Source organism: Cervus elaphus, chromosome 8 (genome assembly GCF_910594005.1).
Source record: "Cervus elaphus chromosome 8, mCerEla1.1, whole genome shotgun sequence".
NCBI classification, from domain to species: Eukaryota; Metazoa; Chordata; class Mammalia; order Artiodactyla; family Cervidae; genus Cervus; species Cervus elaphus.
The window spans coordinates 17,202,784-17,216,182 of NC_057822.1; the positions used below are offsets into that span (position 1 = coordinate 17,202,784).

The following is a 13,399-nucleotide window of genomic DNA, read 5'->3' on the forward strand; positions in this document are numbered from 1 at the left end:
ACACAGCAGATGGGTACCTCCTGGGGGAGGGCAGAATACGAGCGCGCAGAAATTGATATCCTCTTTGTAAAAAAAAAAACCTGTGGCGACAGCTCGGCACGTTCCCTAGGACGGCGTGGACACACCTCCTGACTGGCCTTCTTAAACCCTAAGTCCCTCTCTTCATCCCTGGCACGGCCGTCGACCTGAGTGCCGAGCAGCTATTGTTGCCAACCCAAACCAGTTTCCTATGCGGCTCCCTTCTGGTCCCTCCCAGGGGGGTGATCAGGCCCCCTCTTCCACCCTGCTGGGTGGGCTCCTCCTCACCTGAGCGCTCAGTTCCCTGCTGCCCTTCACGATCTGGCAAAGCGAAGAAACCGGGCTTTGAAAGGCTGAATTCTTCCAGAGGGGCGAGGCGCCTTCCCCCCTCTAGGAGATTCAAGCCACAAAGCCTCGGGGTGGCCTCAGATGAGACCTGTCTCCTCAAAGTAAGGAGTTTCCCGGGCCATGCACCAAATGTTATAGCCACGCTCGGAAACAAGCTCGCTCAGAGGGACAATGCAGATAGTGGAGTGCAGTTTATTACACCGGTGGGCCCAAGCCAGAGTCTCCTCTTAGCCAAGGACCCCGACCAGCATTTGTGAAAATCTTTTATACCCCATGTGTACGTGCCCAAACCCACCACCCCAATTTCCTTGAGACTTACATAAACAAAGGAAGGGTAAATAAAACTACAATAACCCCATCATTCACATGTTATGTGTTCAAACAGTCTATAATCAATAAGCCCGCAGTTACATTCCAAACAGTTAATAATCAATAAGCTTGTGGTCATGTTCCAACCAGTTAATAATCGATAAGCCTGTGATTACATCCCGATAGATACGAAAAAAATTTATGACCTGTCGGGAGACAGGGGGTGATTACGGTATGTTTCCTCTTAGGCAATGAGTAACCTGGATGTGTGATCTTCAAGATTCCCCTGTCCGGAGGGGGTCTTATCTTTCCATTGTCATTCCCACAGGCACTAAGCAGAGAGTTCAGAGTCCACTGGAGAGGCAGCCGAGCATGATCAGCACAGATAGGCCTGAGATGGAGTCCTGGCCCTATGAATTCCTTCTTCATCAGTTCCCCAAGACTCCCCGGAGGCCTGGTGCCCTGGTGTGTGGCGAAGCTGACAACTGAAGTGCACTGGGCTGCTCAGTCTCAGAGCCAGAATGGCAGAATCAAAGTGGCTGTGGTCACTCCTCTGACTGGAGGAAATCAGATGACTCAGTCCCTCCACCTGAGCTACATGCTTGGTCTGCCATGTGGAGAACTACAGACTCTGGCAGAGTAGGAACACCAGTCTCTGGGCCAGTGATGGTGGAAATGACCTGTGGCGTGATTGGCCTGCCCGGGCCCCTCAGGGAAATTCCCAGATGCCTGATCTCTACCAACAGAGACTGACACCATGATTTTGACGCCAGGGTTATGGCTGATGGTCAGGCTCATGACACCTGCTAGAAGCTAACCCATTTGTTTCACATGAGGGGCGCCACATTGCAAGGGGTTTTGCCTCTGCCTGCTCCCGGCCTCTGTCAGTCCTGGCTGACTCTGGCCACACCACTGTGGACCTACAAACTCAATGGTATCTTGAGCCCGGCTGCCTGGACCACTGCACTCTGATAAAGATGTGCCTTGTATAAAAAAATCTACACTGCACTGACTCTCCGGCCCACATCCCTCATCTCCTCCTGTCCTCACACCTCTGTAAGGCTCTTTGGTTACTGAAGGCAGCTATCCCCAGAAAGGGCTCAGCGCCTTCCTGGATAATGATTAGGACAAAGGCACTGAGGGATTAATGCTGTTAAACAGGTCAGTTCTGAAAACTCAGGATTCTGTTCCAACACTCTTGAGCACAATGCCTCATTATTTCCCCAACCAGCCTGGAAGGCACAGCCTGGGAGTGCCCAAGGGGTTCAGATTCAGTTCTGGTTAGGTTTTGTGAAAGTGCCTTTATCCCGCTTGTATCTGACTCTTCTGAATGAAAGGTCTGAGTGGGGAATAAAATGATTAGGGAAAAACATGTGAAGGCCCAGCCACTGGAATGGTACACAGAGATTTTATGGCAGTGAAGAGGAAAACTCCAGCCATAAACTCCAGAAGGGACAGGGGATGGAGGAGCACTAACAAGATCTATCATTCAGAGCCTCCCGGAATCCCTCGCAGAATGGCTGGTAGAGCTCTCCCACCACACAGACACTCAATCTGCCATTCTGCACCAGATACAAGAAAAGGAGCTGGCCCCAGCATCTGCACAGACCATGCAAAATCCCTCAGGACAACACCCCTACCCCCACCCAGTCATTCGATGGTGGGGGTGGAGAATGAACACCATCTGGTTGGCATCATGAACAAAGAGAACAGATCAGGACAGTCCTCAGGAAGCAACCACCGTCCAAATTAAGGACTCGACACAATGAACAGAACTGGAAGCTATAAAGCTTACTGTTGGCCAGGGCCCACCCTGGAGACACTGTCCACCTTCCTCCTGGCTGATATATGCCCCTTTAGGGGACCTCAACCACTTTAAATATTTCCCTTCCAGGGGCACCATGTGTACCCTTGGGATTGTACTTGTATGAAAGCCAGGCATTCACCTGCCTCCCCCATTCAAATGGGGAGAATTATACCTTAGGGGTGGTCATTAGAGACACAGGGCATTTGTGGTTTATGCAACTCATTGAATGCAGCAGGAAATATAAATTGGATGAATTTAGTCTTAGCCTACATTGGTTGGGTTAATCGGGATGGCTGATGAAGTGTTATCTCCATTGGTAAATTTGCCAGAATCTCATGGGTAAGATGAGGCTTTCCCAGTGGCTTAGCGGTAAGGAATCTGCTTGCAATGCAGGAGTCACAGGAGACCCAAGTTCAATCCCTGGGTTGGGAAGATCCTCTGGAGGAGGGCATGGCAACCCACACTAGCACTCTTGCCTGGAGGATACCATGGACAGAGGAGCCTGGCGGGCTACAGTCTGTGGGGTCGCAAAGAGTCTGACATGACTGAAGCGACTTAACATGTACATACACACAATGTGTGAGGTGAATTTGTCATGGGGGGTGGGGATTCTCTGTGGTACTTCCACACACCTCAGAGTCTTTCCAAAGATGTTTGAACAAACAGCTTTGCAAGCTAGAGATAATGTAGCTTTCCAGGTCAGAGGGCAGATTTGTTTCCTGACCGATATAAAACAGAGAATGTCTCCCTCCTTAGAAGTATTCCAAGATAGTAAACTTTGCTTCAATTCCAGCTAATAAGATAATGTCTCCCTCTTGGATAAGTTCTGTGCAGTTTTGCTAGTAGCCCCTTTGCAAGGTTAGACAGCACCACTGACTCAATGGACATGAATCTGAGCAAACTCCAAGAGATAGTGGAGGACAGAGGAGCCTGGGATGCCACAGCCCTTGGGGTCACAAAGAGTCAGACACAGCTTAGCGACTGCACAACAAACCCTTCCAAGGCTGGAGGTGTTCTTCAGCTTGGGCACAGCCTGCGTGTGCCATACTACTAACCCCTCAGTGGGTCTAGGGAGACAAAATAAATTGATGCACCTATTCTGTATCTTAACAATTTCATTTATAGGAATTTATTCAAGAGTTAAAAAGACATAGAGCCACTGAAAGATTTCTACAACAGTGTTCATTGCAGCTTTTTCACATTAGCAAAAAACTGGAAACACTAGTGATCTCCATCAGAAGGAGAGAGTATACACAAAATATGGTATAGTCATACAATGTAACTTACTTCATCAAAAACTGATACAAACTACTGATACATTCAACAATATGGATAAATCTCAAAAACACTCTGCTGAGCGGAATAGACTTATGCCAAAAGAGAATATGCTCCAAAATCACATATCATGTTGATGTATGGCAGAAACCAGCAAAATATTATAAATCAAATATCTTGCAACAAAAAAATTTTTTTAAAAAAGAAGAAATAAGATGATGGGTCCTACTGCAAAATATTTCTGCCTTTATGCATGCTAATATCCTAAATGCTACCACTGCATTTTAGCCTTTGTGAAAAATATCACACCACCCCTAAAATCTTTTTGGGGGGAAAACAAAATATCCTGGAGACAATAAAACATTGTAACTAAAAAAAAAAAAGTTTTAAAGCAAGCCAAATTATCATCTTCAAAAAAAAAAGAAAAAGAATAATGGTTGTCCCTGATGAGTAAGGGGTAAGGATATCCCAGAAAGAGCTTAAGGGTTGTTTCCAGGTGATGGCCATGTTCTGTATCCTGATAAGGATTTGGATTATATGGGAGAATTGCATCTATTAAATCTCATCAGTGGTACACTTAGTATTTGTACATTTTATTAAACACTTTATTTCAAAAGAAAAAAATAAAAGAACTGCAAATAAATATGGAACTCTGGTTAATGATGTACATATTAAAGTATTTGGGGGAAAGAGTACTGACATCTCTATCTTTGAAATGTTTCAAACTTGAAGATGGTTTAGTGGATGTATAGGAAGTGGATAGATTGAAAGAAATGTGATAAAACAAGAACAGTACAATGTCAATTGTGAATCTATATTAAAGTATTCTGGTGTATACTATAAAATTCTCCCAAGTTTTCTCTAAATTTAAATTTTCCATGATCCAGTGTTGGAGAAAGAACTTTTAGAGAGAAAGCACAGATTATTTACCAAGAAATTATAATCACAATAAAAGAAATTTTCATCAGTCACAAAACAGATTCTAGAAGACAATGTAGTAAACACTTTATTCTACTGATGAAAAATTAATGTCAACCTAGAATTGTTAACTTCACGAAAAAAATTCTATTAAAATAAGGACAAATTTGCACATACAACACTTGAAAATTTTACCACTTATAGGTCTCCCCTGAAAGCTCAGTTGGTAAAGAATCCCCCTGCAATGCAGGAGTCCCCAGTTCAATTCCTGGGTTGGGAAGATCCCCTGAAGAAGGGATAGACTACCCACTCCAGTATTCTTGGGCTTCCCTTGTGGTTCAGCTGGCAAAGAATCTGCCTGCAATGAGGAGATCCGGGTTCGATCCCTGGGTTGGAAGATCCCCTGGAGAAGGGAAAGGCTACCCACTCTAGTGTTCTGGCCTGGAGAATTCCATGGACTACATAGTCCATGGGATCGCAAAGAGTCAGACACGACTGAGCAACTTTCACTTTCACAGGCCATTCACTAAAAAAACTAAATGATTTATTTCAACTAGACAAAAAGCAAAATCAAAGAAAAGAAACAGTGATGAGTACATAAAATGATTTTTAAGTGTTTAAGTAAATGTCAACTGCAAAAATCATAATCGCTTCCAAATTATAATTAAAAGAAAATTTAAAATAAAATGTTAAATAATAGCTAAATAGTAGAGATGGATAGTCAGTCTTCAGTGAATCCATGCTAAGATCCTTGTCATCTTTGGGGGTTGGGGCATGGTCAAAAAGATTACAGAAACTTCATCTCTAGTCTCTAAACCAGCAGAGAAAAAGGTGGAATATAGAATTCTTTCTCAATCCATTTGAGCGTAGGAAAGAGACACAAAAACACAGAAAACTAAAAATGAACAGTGATATACAAGTCAATATATATCAGAAATCAGAACAAATGTAAACAAATAAAATGTAACTATTAAAAGGTTAGGATTTTAAAAGAAGATCAGCAAGATTAGAAGAAGCTAAGTGTTGTTAAAAGAGGCATAAAACAAAGCTGCAAAAATGGGCTTAATGTAGAAGGAGTAAAAAGCATCAAAAGGCATAAAACATAAAAGTTCACGTTACACTATCAGCACCCAGAAAAAGAGATTTTAATATCAAAAGCACTAGTAGGGATAAAGAGAAACACAGTATAACAATAAATGGAAAAAATTCATTAGGTTATACTGTCATGAATACCCTCAAAGTATTGAAAGTAAAACAATAGAACAGTGAGGAGTCAAATACACAGACGGTCGGGTGGGGGAGTTTACCACACCTAAATACAAACCTGATGGAACAAATATAGCCTAACTTAGAAGACGCAAGAATTAAAAAAGTTGTACTTAATAAGACTACGTATATGGGAAGAAACCAGACCCCAACAAATAGTTCAAGCGTACAGTTTTTAAGTGGCACAGAACATTCACAAAGATTGACCATAAATTAGGATGCAAAGGAACCTTCAATAAATTCTGAAGAATTGATGAGGTCAGTCTGTTAAAACTCACCCAGTCATACCTTAACAGTGATAAATGCTATTATATGAAATTATAGGTCAATAAAACTGACTAGGAAAGTAAAAATTGGTAAGATCTATTTACAAAAGTTAAAACTTTTTTGAAGAACATAAAAGATGACCTGAATAAATGAAGAGCTCAAGCTCCTTGTAAAGACCTCAACTCTACCCAAACTAATCTCCAAATTCAATATATTTTCAAAGTTCCAATGCAGTTGTGGAGGTGTTGGGAGGAAATCTTGATTGATTCTAAAATTTATGCACAATGAGTGAGCCAGATTTGCCAGACTTCTGAAATCTCCTTTTCTGTTGCTCCTCACTATATTTTTTACTTTTTTCTTTGAAAAAAAAAAAAACATATATATATATATATATAACAAGTAGGAATAGAAAATTTTACTTTAAAACATTATAATTAAACCAACTTGGTACCACATTAAAACTAAATAGACCAGCATCTCAGAGTAGAATCAGACACAGATCCATGAACATGAGAAAAGATGCAAAAGGGCATTCAAATCATGAAGCAAATATTGTTGGCATCCACTGGCACATAAAAAGATGTTCAACATCACTGATCTTCAGAGAAATGCAAATTGAAACCACCTCGCACCTGTCAGAATGGCTCTCATCAGAAAGAACACAAATAGCAAGGTGAGCAAAAGCACAGAGGAAGGGGAACTTCACACGCTATTACAGGAATGTAAGCTGGTGCAGCCACTGTGGAAAACAGTATGGGGGTTTCTCAGAAAACTAAGTATAGAATTATCATATGACACAGCAGTCCCACTCCTGAATGTATAGCCAAAAAACACAAAAACTCTAATTTGAAAAGATACATGTACCCTAATATTCATAGCAGCATTTTTATAATTGCCAAGAAATGGAAGCAATGTACGTGTCCATCAAGAGATGAATGGGAAAAGAAGATGTGGTATATAGATAGATACATAGATAGATAGAGATATATAGATAGGTAGAGATAGATATGGAATATTACTAAGCCATAAAAAAGAATGAACATTTTTCCATTTGTGTCAACATGGATGGATTTGAAGGAAATTATGCTAAGTGAAATAAGTCAGATAGAGAAAGGCAAATACTGTATAATATAACTTCCATTTGGAATCTTAAAAATACAACAAACTAGTGAATGTAACAAAAATGATGCAGACTCACAGATATAGAGAATAAACTAATGCTTACTAGTGAGAAGAAGAGGGGAGGGGCAAATTAGGGGCAGAGAATTAAGAGGTATAAACTATTGGGTATACAATAAGCTATAAGAATATATTGTACATCATGGGGAATATAGCAAATATTTTATAATAACTATAAATGGAGTATAACCTTCAAAATTATATACCTATAACATATAATATTGTACATTAGCATATTTCATTTTTTAAAAAGTTGGTGTGATTCCTTGTAATTACTATTTCACATCACACACAAAGAGGTGAGTCTTTTGTAAATAATAGATTTAAACATTTAAAAATATTAAGTACTTCAAATATTTTAGAAGTATATGTAAGTATTTTTAAAATTTCAAGTTGGAAAATGTCTTTGCATATTGTAAACAAAACCTAGAAGCCATAAAGGAAAATCCTGATAGATCTTACTATATAAAATTTTCAAATTTCTCTAGGACAAAATATGTTATAAACAAACCTGAGAGAATAACATCAAATGAAATAAAATACTAACAGTATACATAGGCAAAGTTTAATGTATATACAAATATTCTTATGTTTGTTCAGTATGGTTTAAAAAAAAATAGCAATACTGGCAAGGCATACACACTATCCATTTTTAGAAGAAGGAAAACAAATAACCAATAACAAGTGAAAAATCCTCAATTGCAATAAAAATGAGAGCAATGCAAATTAAAGCAGAATAAAATAAAACTTTTTACAGTTAAGTTGGCAAAATGTTAAATGTTTATAATCTCTCATGCATGATATACTGATTTAAAGTAAGGGAAATGTAACAGTATAAATAGATTTATGTGTTAGTATATAATGTGTTAGTATATATATACTATATACTATATTATATACTATATATATATACTATATACTATATATAATATATACTATAATATATAATACATTAGTATAATATATAATGTGTTAGTATATGATGTAAATATCTCAATACATGCATAGAAAAATCTGGAAAGATACACATCAATCAAAATTTATACAGATCATATATTTAAAAATTTTGAAAACAAGATTTGAAAAACTATAAATTGCTATTTTAAAAAATTGTAACCTAATGATATAAAGGTGAAACTCGGGGTTTTTGTTTGTTTCTGTATTGTCTTTTGAAAAGTTTTAGTTCTCTATTGTTACTATTATAAATTACCATAAACTTCATGGCTTAAAGCAATGCAAATGTGTTATCTTGCAGTTTGGAAGACCAGGAATCTGACACAAGTCTCACTGAGCTAAGATCAAGGCGTCTAGGGGCTTTGTTTCTTTCTGGAAGCTGTAGGGGATATTTGATTTCTTTACCTTTTCAAGTTTCTGAAGGCTGCCCACAGTTCTTGGATCACTGCTCCCTGCCTTATTCTCCAAAGCCAGTCACACTGTATCTCCTTTGATCATTATTCTATAGTCACATCTCCCTCTCTCCATAGCAGGAAAAGTTTTCTGATTTTAAGGACCCATGTGACTTGATTGGGGCCACCCAGATAATCTAGAAAAATCTCTCCATCTCAAAATCCTTTAACTTAATCACACCACCAGTGTGTCTTCTGCCAGGTAAAGTAACAGGTTACAGGCTCTAAGGACTAGAACAAGGACCTCTCTGTTTCTGTTGGTATAAATGTCTTAAGAATCTTCTATACCTCCCATGTATGTCATGAGGATCTCGTCCATTAGACGAGAGTCTCCTCCACAGACCTTTCTTGTAGACTCATATCCATTTTTCACTTCTGCTGAGATGGCTGAGGGTATCAATGGGTCACAAACTTAATCTCTTTGAAGAATAATTTGTGTGACTGAGTACTTTGATGTTGCACTACTTCTGGGACATTTGCAAAAAGTTAAATAGTGACGCTCCTGGTTGTCACTGCAGAGCATGTTTTCCTGACAGTGACTCTCCTAACTAGCAATTTTGCAATCTGAATAGGCTAAAAAATTTTTAAATCATCAAGTCCTGATTCCTTTTGTTTAGCAGCTCTTGCCTTGACTTACCTCTTTCCTTTCGTAGTTTACTCTAAGCAGCAACATGAAACCAGTTGCACCTTTACCATAGTAATTAGGAATCTCCTTAGCTATGTATCAAGAAAATTCTGCTTTCCACATAACTGCAGGACTTAATTTTGCTGAGCTTTCTGCCACTAAATAGTAAGGATCCCCTTTCCTTTTATTTTCAAAAACATGTTCCTTATTTCCTTTATGACACCTTTAGCCTCCATATTACTACTAACAGCTTTTTCATAATGATTTACATATTCTCTAAAATGACATAGATTTTTCCTACCATACTCTTCACTTTCAAGTCCTCACAGTCTTCAGCACCACATTTCTACTAACTGTTCAAGGCAATCTAGACATTTTTTATCGTTCTACTTAAAATTCTTATTACCCAAATTCCCTCTGCCCATTGCCCAAATTCAAAGCCACTTCCACATTTTTAGGAATGAATTATGGCTGCATCCCACTTCCAACAACCAAAATCCATATTACTCTTTTATTGGTACCACAGCAAATGACCACAAATTTAGTGGCTTAAAACAGTTCATTATCTTATAGTTATGTTGGTTAGAAGTCTGACAAGGGTCACTCTGGGCTAAAATCAAGGTTTCAGTAGGGCTTCATTCCTGTCTGAAGGCTGGAGAGGGAAATTTCTTTCCTTTCTTTTTTCACTTTCTGTTAACAGAAGCCATCAATATTCCTTATATTTTCCTTCCATCTGCAAAGCTGGCAATATTGCATCTCTTTGTGACTATCTTCCATAATCACTTCTTCCTCTCTTCACAGTCAGGAACAGTTCTTCATATTTTAAGGCCCACTTGATGATACTGAGTGCACCCAGAAAATGCAGGATAATCTCCACTGCCAAGATCCTTATCTTAATCATATGTATAAAATCCTTTTTGCCGTGTAAGATAACAGATTACAGGTTCCAGAGATTAGGATATAGACACCTTTATGGAGTTTTCATATTATTATATAATAATAATAAAACTGGCATTAAAAACTCATTTTAATATCAAAAGCAAATAAAATTGCATGCATTCTTACTTCTTCTCCTCTTGAGTTTTCTCACAGTAGAGTTGTTCCCAAGATCCGCCGTATCTAGAAAAAAACACATGGTGTGGAAACAAAAATAAATAAATAAAAGTTACAAATCTTAAGATGATTCATACTGCAGAAGGCTTGAATTTATAAAGGTGTTTGGGTTATCATCACTCTTTCTTTTTTTTTTTTTTTAAAGGTATGGAAGATAATTTATTTCACTTTGTGAGGCTTTACTTTCACAATTATACATACCCTTGGTACAGGAAGACCCTATCAAAATTCTATTAATTGCCTTAAGGTGAATAGGTTGATTTTATGAGACTTTCAGACAATTAAGTTTGAGAAAGTTTATGATTATCAGGATTTGTATACATAATCACAATCAAAACAGAGATAAGCCAAAGAACAAGACTTTCTTAACCTCCCTGAAAACATAATAAATTACAATTTCTGGTCAAATGTTATTCCTATGCTATATTCATTTTTATCTCATTTTCCATTTTATACTCTGGCATTTTCTGAATACAGGTTACATATAATGCTATGTGTTAACTCCCTGGTCTTAATACCACAAAGTCAACTGTTTTACCATGGGTATATTTTTATCATTTAGAGTAGGATATGCTTGTTAATAAGCCAGTTATGCTCCAGTAACTTTGTGAATGCAAAAACACTGAGAAGTAAGAACAAATAAAGGAGTTATTATTTCATGGATCCTCATTCAAGTTTAGGAAAATTACTTCCAGAAAGCTGCAATTCTGCCAAATATATTGTTTAAACAGAAACTGCAAGAAAAGTGAAATTACTGGAAGCCTTTGACGGTTCACTAGACATTGTGTGCTTTCAATAGTTCAACACTGTTATGCTTGATAATCAAAAGTAAATTAATAGGCTAACATTTTAAAATGTATACTTTAATTAAGGTATAAAGTATATAAACAATCAGGTAAGCTTCTAGAGAAGCTGACCAAGATACATAAATTAGGAGATATAAGTGTCCATCTAAATTTTCTATACTTCCTCTTTTTTTTTCTTTTTATAGAATATTTATTAAAGTTATTTAATATACAACTTTTCATTTGTCATTCTGGAAGTCCTTTTTTAGAAAGACTCTTCTAAAAGAAGAGTCTCATTGTCTCTTCTCATTGCAGCCTCATTGTCAGTGATTATTCCGGACCTCCACGCTGGATAAATTCAATTTCTTCTTTAGAGACAAGTTTCCGTCTGTATTTCTGAGCTAAAGTTTTTATTATCTCTGCAGTGTCTGGTGGACCCTGATGCATCAGCCAGTCTGGCGATTTACTTCCCTTAGAATGCTGCGAAATTGAGGAAGTATGAGCTGGTAGTCCTGCTGATCGTAGAACTTCTGATACATTTGGTTTAGGATTGTCTCTTCTGTCAGGGAACCTTATTAATGGAGTATGTGGCTTGACTACCTGAACGACCCTGCTGGCAGACGCCATCTTGCTGCCCATCATGACTCCCGAGAAGGGGCAGCTTCAGGGGCGCTGGCGAGCCGCGGTTATAACAGGGTCACGCGCGGCTGGGGGCCTCATCTCTCTTTCTTGTAAAGGAATCAAACCTACTGAATTGAGACATGGGAGCCCGGGACCCTGGGTCTTCCATTGTTTCTTAATGGGACTTTGAAAAACATTCTTCAATATCTGTAAATTTCAGTTTACTCAGGGATGTTTGTCTAGTCCTTAAGAATTTTGTTAGGATGAAATAAGGCCCTATCCGCAAAAGTGAATAGTATCACTATATAAACAAGTGACATGCTGAAGAACATTTATCAAACATATGTGCTGGGTTAAGAATAGTTGATCTGAAGTCTTTCCTTCTGACAATTAAGTGGCAGGACTAGCTATTTTTTGAGACCTTCCTAAGATTGTGACAAAATGACACTATTATCTACTAATGGACATACACTTGACTTTCTTGGGTGACAGGGATAGAAATCACTGCAAATCACAAAACTTTGTTAGCAATATACTGATGTAATAAACAATAAACTGCCACTTTAAAGAGTGTGTTTCTCTTTGCAACACCATGGACTATAGCCTGCCAGGCAAGCATACTGGAGTGGGTTGGCATTCCCTTCTCTGGGGGATCTTCCCAACATAGGGATCAAATCCATGTTGCCTGCATTGCAGGCAGATTCTTTACCACCTGAGTCACCAGGGAAGCCCAATTAATACATCAACCATGTATAATCAACACAGGCCATCCCTTAAACACAATTTTATAATGATCTCTTGCTTTCCTGCTATTCCCAAAAGGATCAGGTCAAGCAAATGCAGAGATCAGGATACTGGGATAGACTGGAAGCCACCCATATTCCTTATTCCTTCCTTCCATCTGCCACCACCCTACCTGGGTCTGTGCTGCCAGTGGAGCCACCCCCACCTCACCGCCCTCAGGCAGCCTTACCTATCATGTCATCAGCTTGCGTACTTTCAGTTCTTCCTTCTGGACTTCTGGGCACATCTTTAGAGAAGCACATCACACAGGAGCACTTATTTCCAAACGTTGGTAGCTCTGTTCCTGGGTCAAAATCAAGGCTTATGAAGATTTTTTATTTCCCCAGTGATCCTCTTTTCTGAACCCCTTTTTGTTGATCCCCTTTTTTCTACTTCTTCCTCTGAAATCTTCCTTTGATGTTCCCCACATCTAACTCTTTAAGTCACCCTGTTTCCCTTTATCTGTTTATCTTTACCAGAACTTTGTTTCTGTTTTTTTTTTTTTTTTTTAATTCATAATTACTTTGGCCGTTATAGGATAGTGGGCTAGAACTTAGCGCTTCTGAATCTTCTTCTGTATGCATTTGGAGAGCTTCTAGTCTGCTAGATACTGAAGGGAAACAAGAACGTTACTGTCTACAGATCCTGAGACAGTAATTAGGATAGAGTTCCTGGTGTT

At 38.6% G+C, this 13,399-nt stretch overlaps 2 protein-coding genes across 10 annotated transcripts in view; both read right to left on the reverse strand.

The window, feature by feature from the left end:
- Window positions 1-13,399, reverse strand: part of LOC122698565 (nuclear body protein SP140-like protein) — a 90,402-nt gene that overhangs the window by 29,950 nt on the left and 47,053 nt on the right. For 8 of the 9 annotated variants that reach the window (XM_043909733.1, XM_043909730.1, XM_043909732.1 and 5 more), the window contains 3 exons: window positions 12,911-13,024; window positions 10,484-10,537; window positions 10,106-10,108 (listed from right to left, as the gene is read on the reverse strand). In XM_043909733.1, the coding sequence (XP_043765668.1) occupies window positions 10,106-10,108; window positions 10,484-10,537; window positions 12,911-13,024 (171 nt within the window). The remainder of the gene's footprint in view (window positions 1-10,105; window positions 10,109-10,483; window positions 10,538-12,910; window positions 13,025-13,399) is intronic. The other variant, XM_043909726.1, reaches the window with a different exon arrangement.
- On the reverse strand, window positions 11,374-12,155 carry LOC122698570 (28S ribosomal protein S36, mitochondrial-like). Its single transcript, XM_043909751.1, has one exon. It carries the CDS (start codon window positions 11,956-11,958, stop codon window positions 11,647-11,649), a length of 312 nt encoding a protein of 103 aa, XP_043765686.1. The 5' UTR covers window positions 11,959-12,155; the 3' UTR covers window positions 11,374-11,646.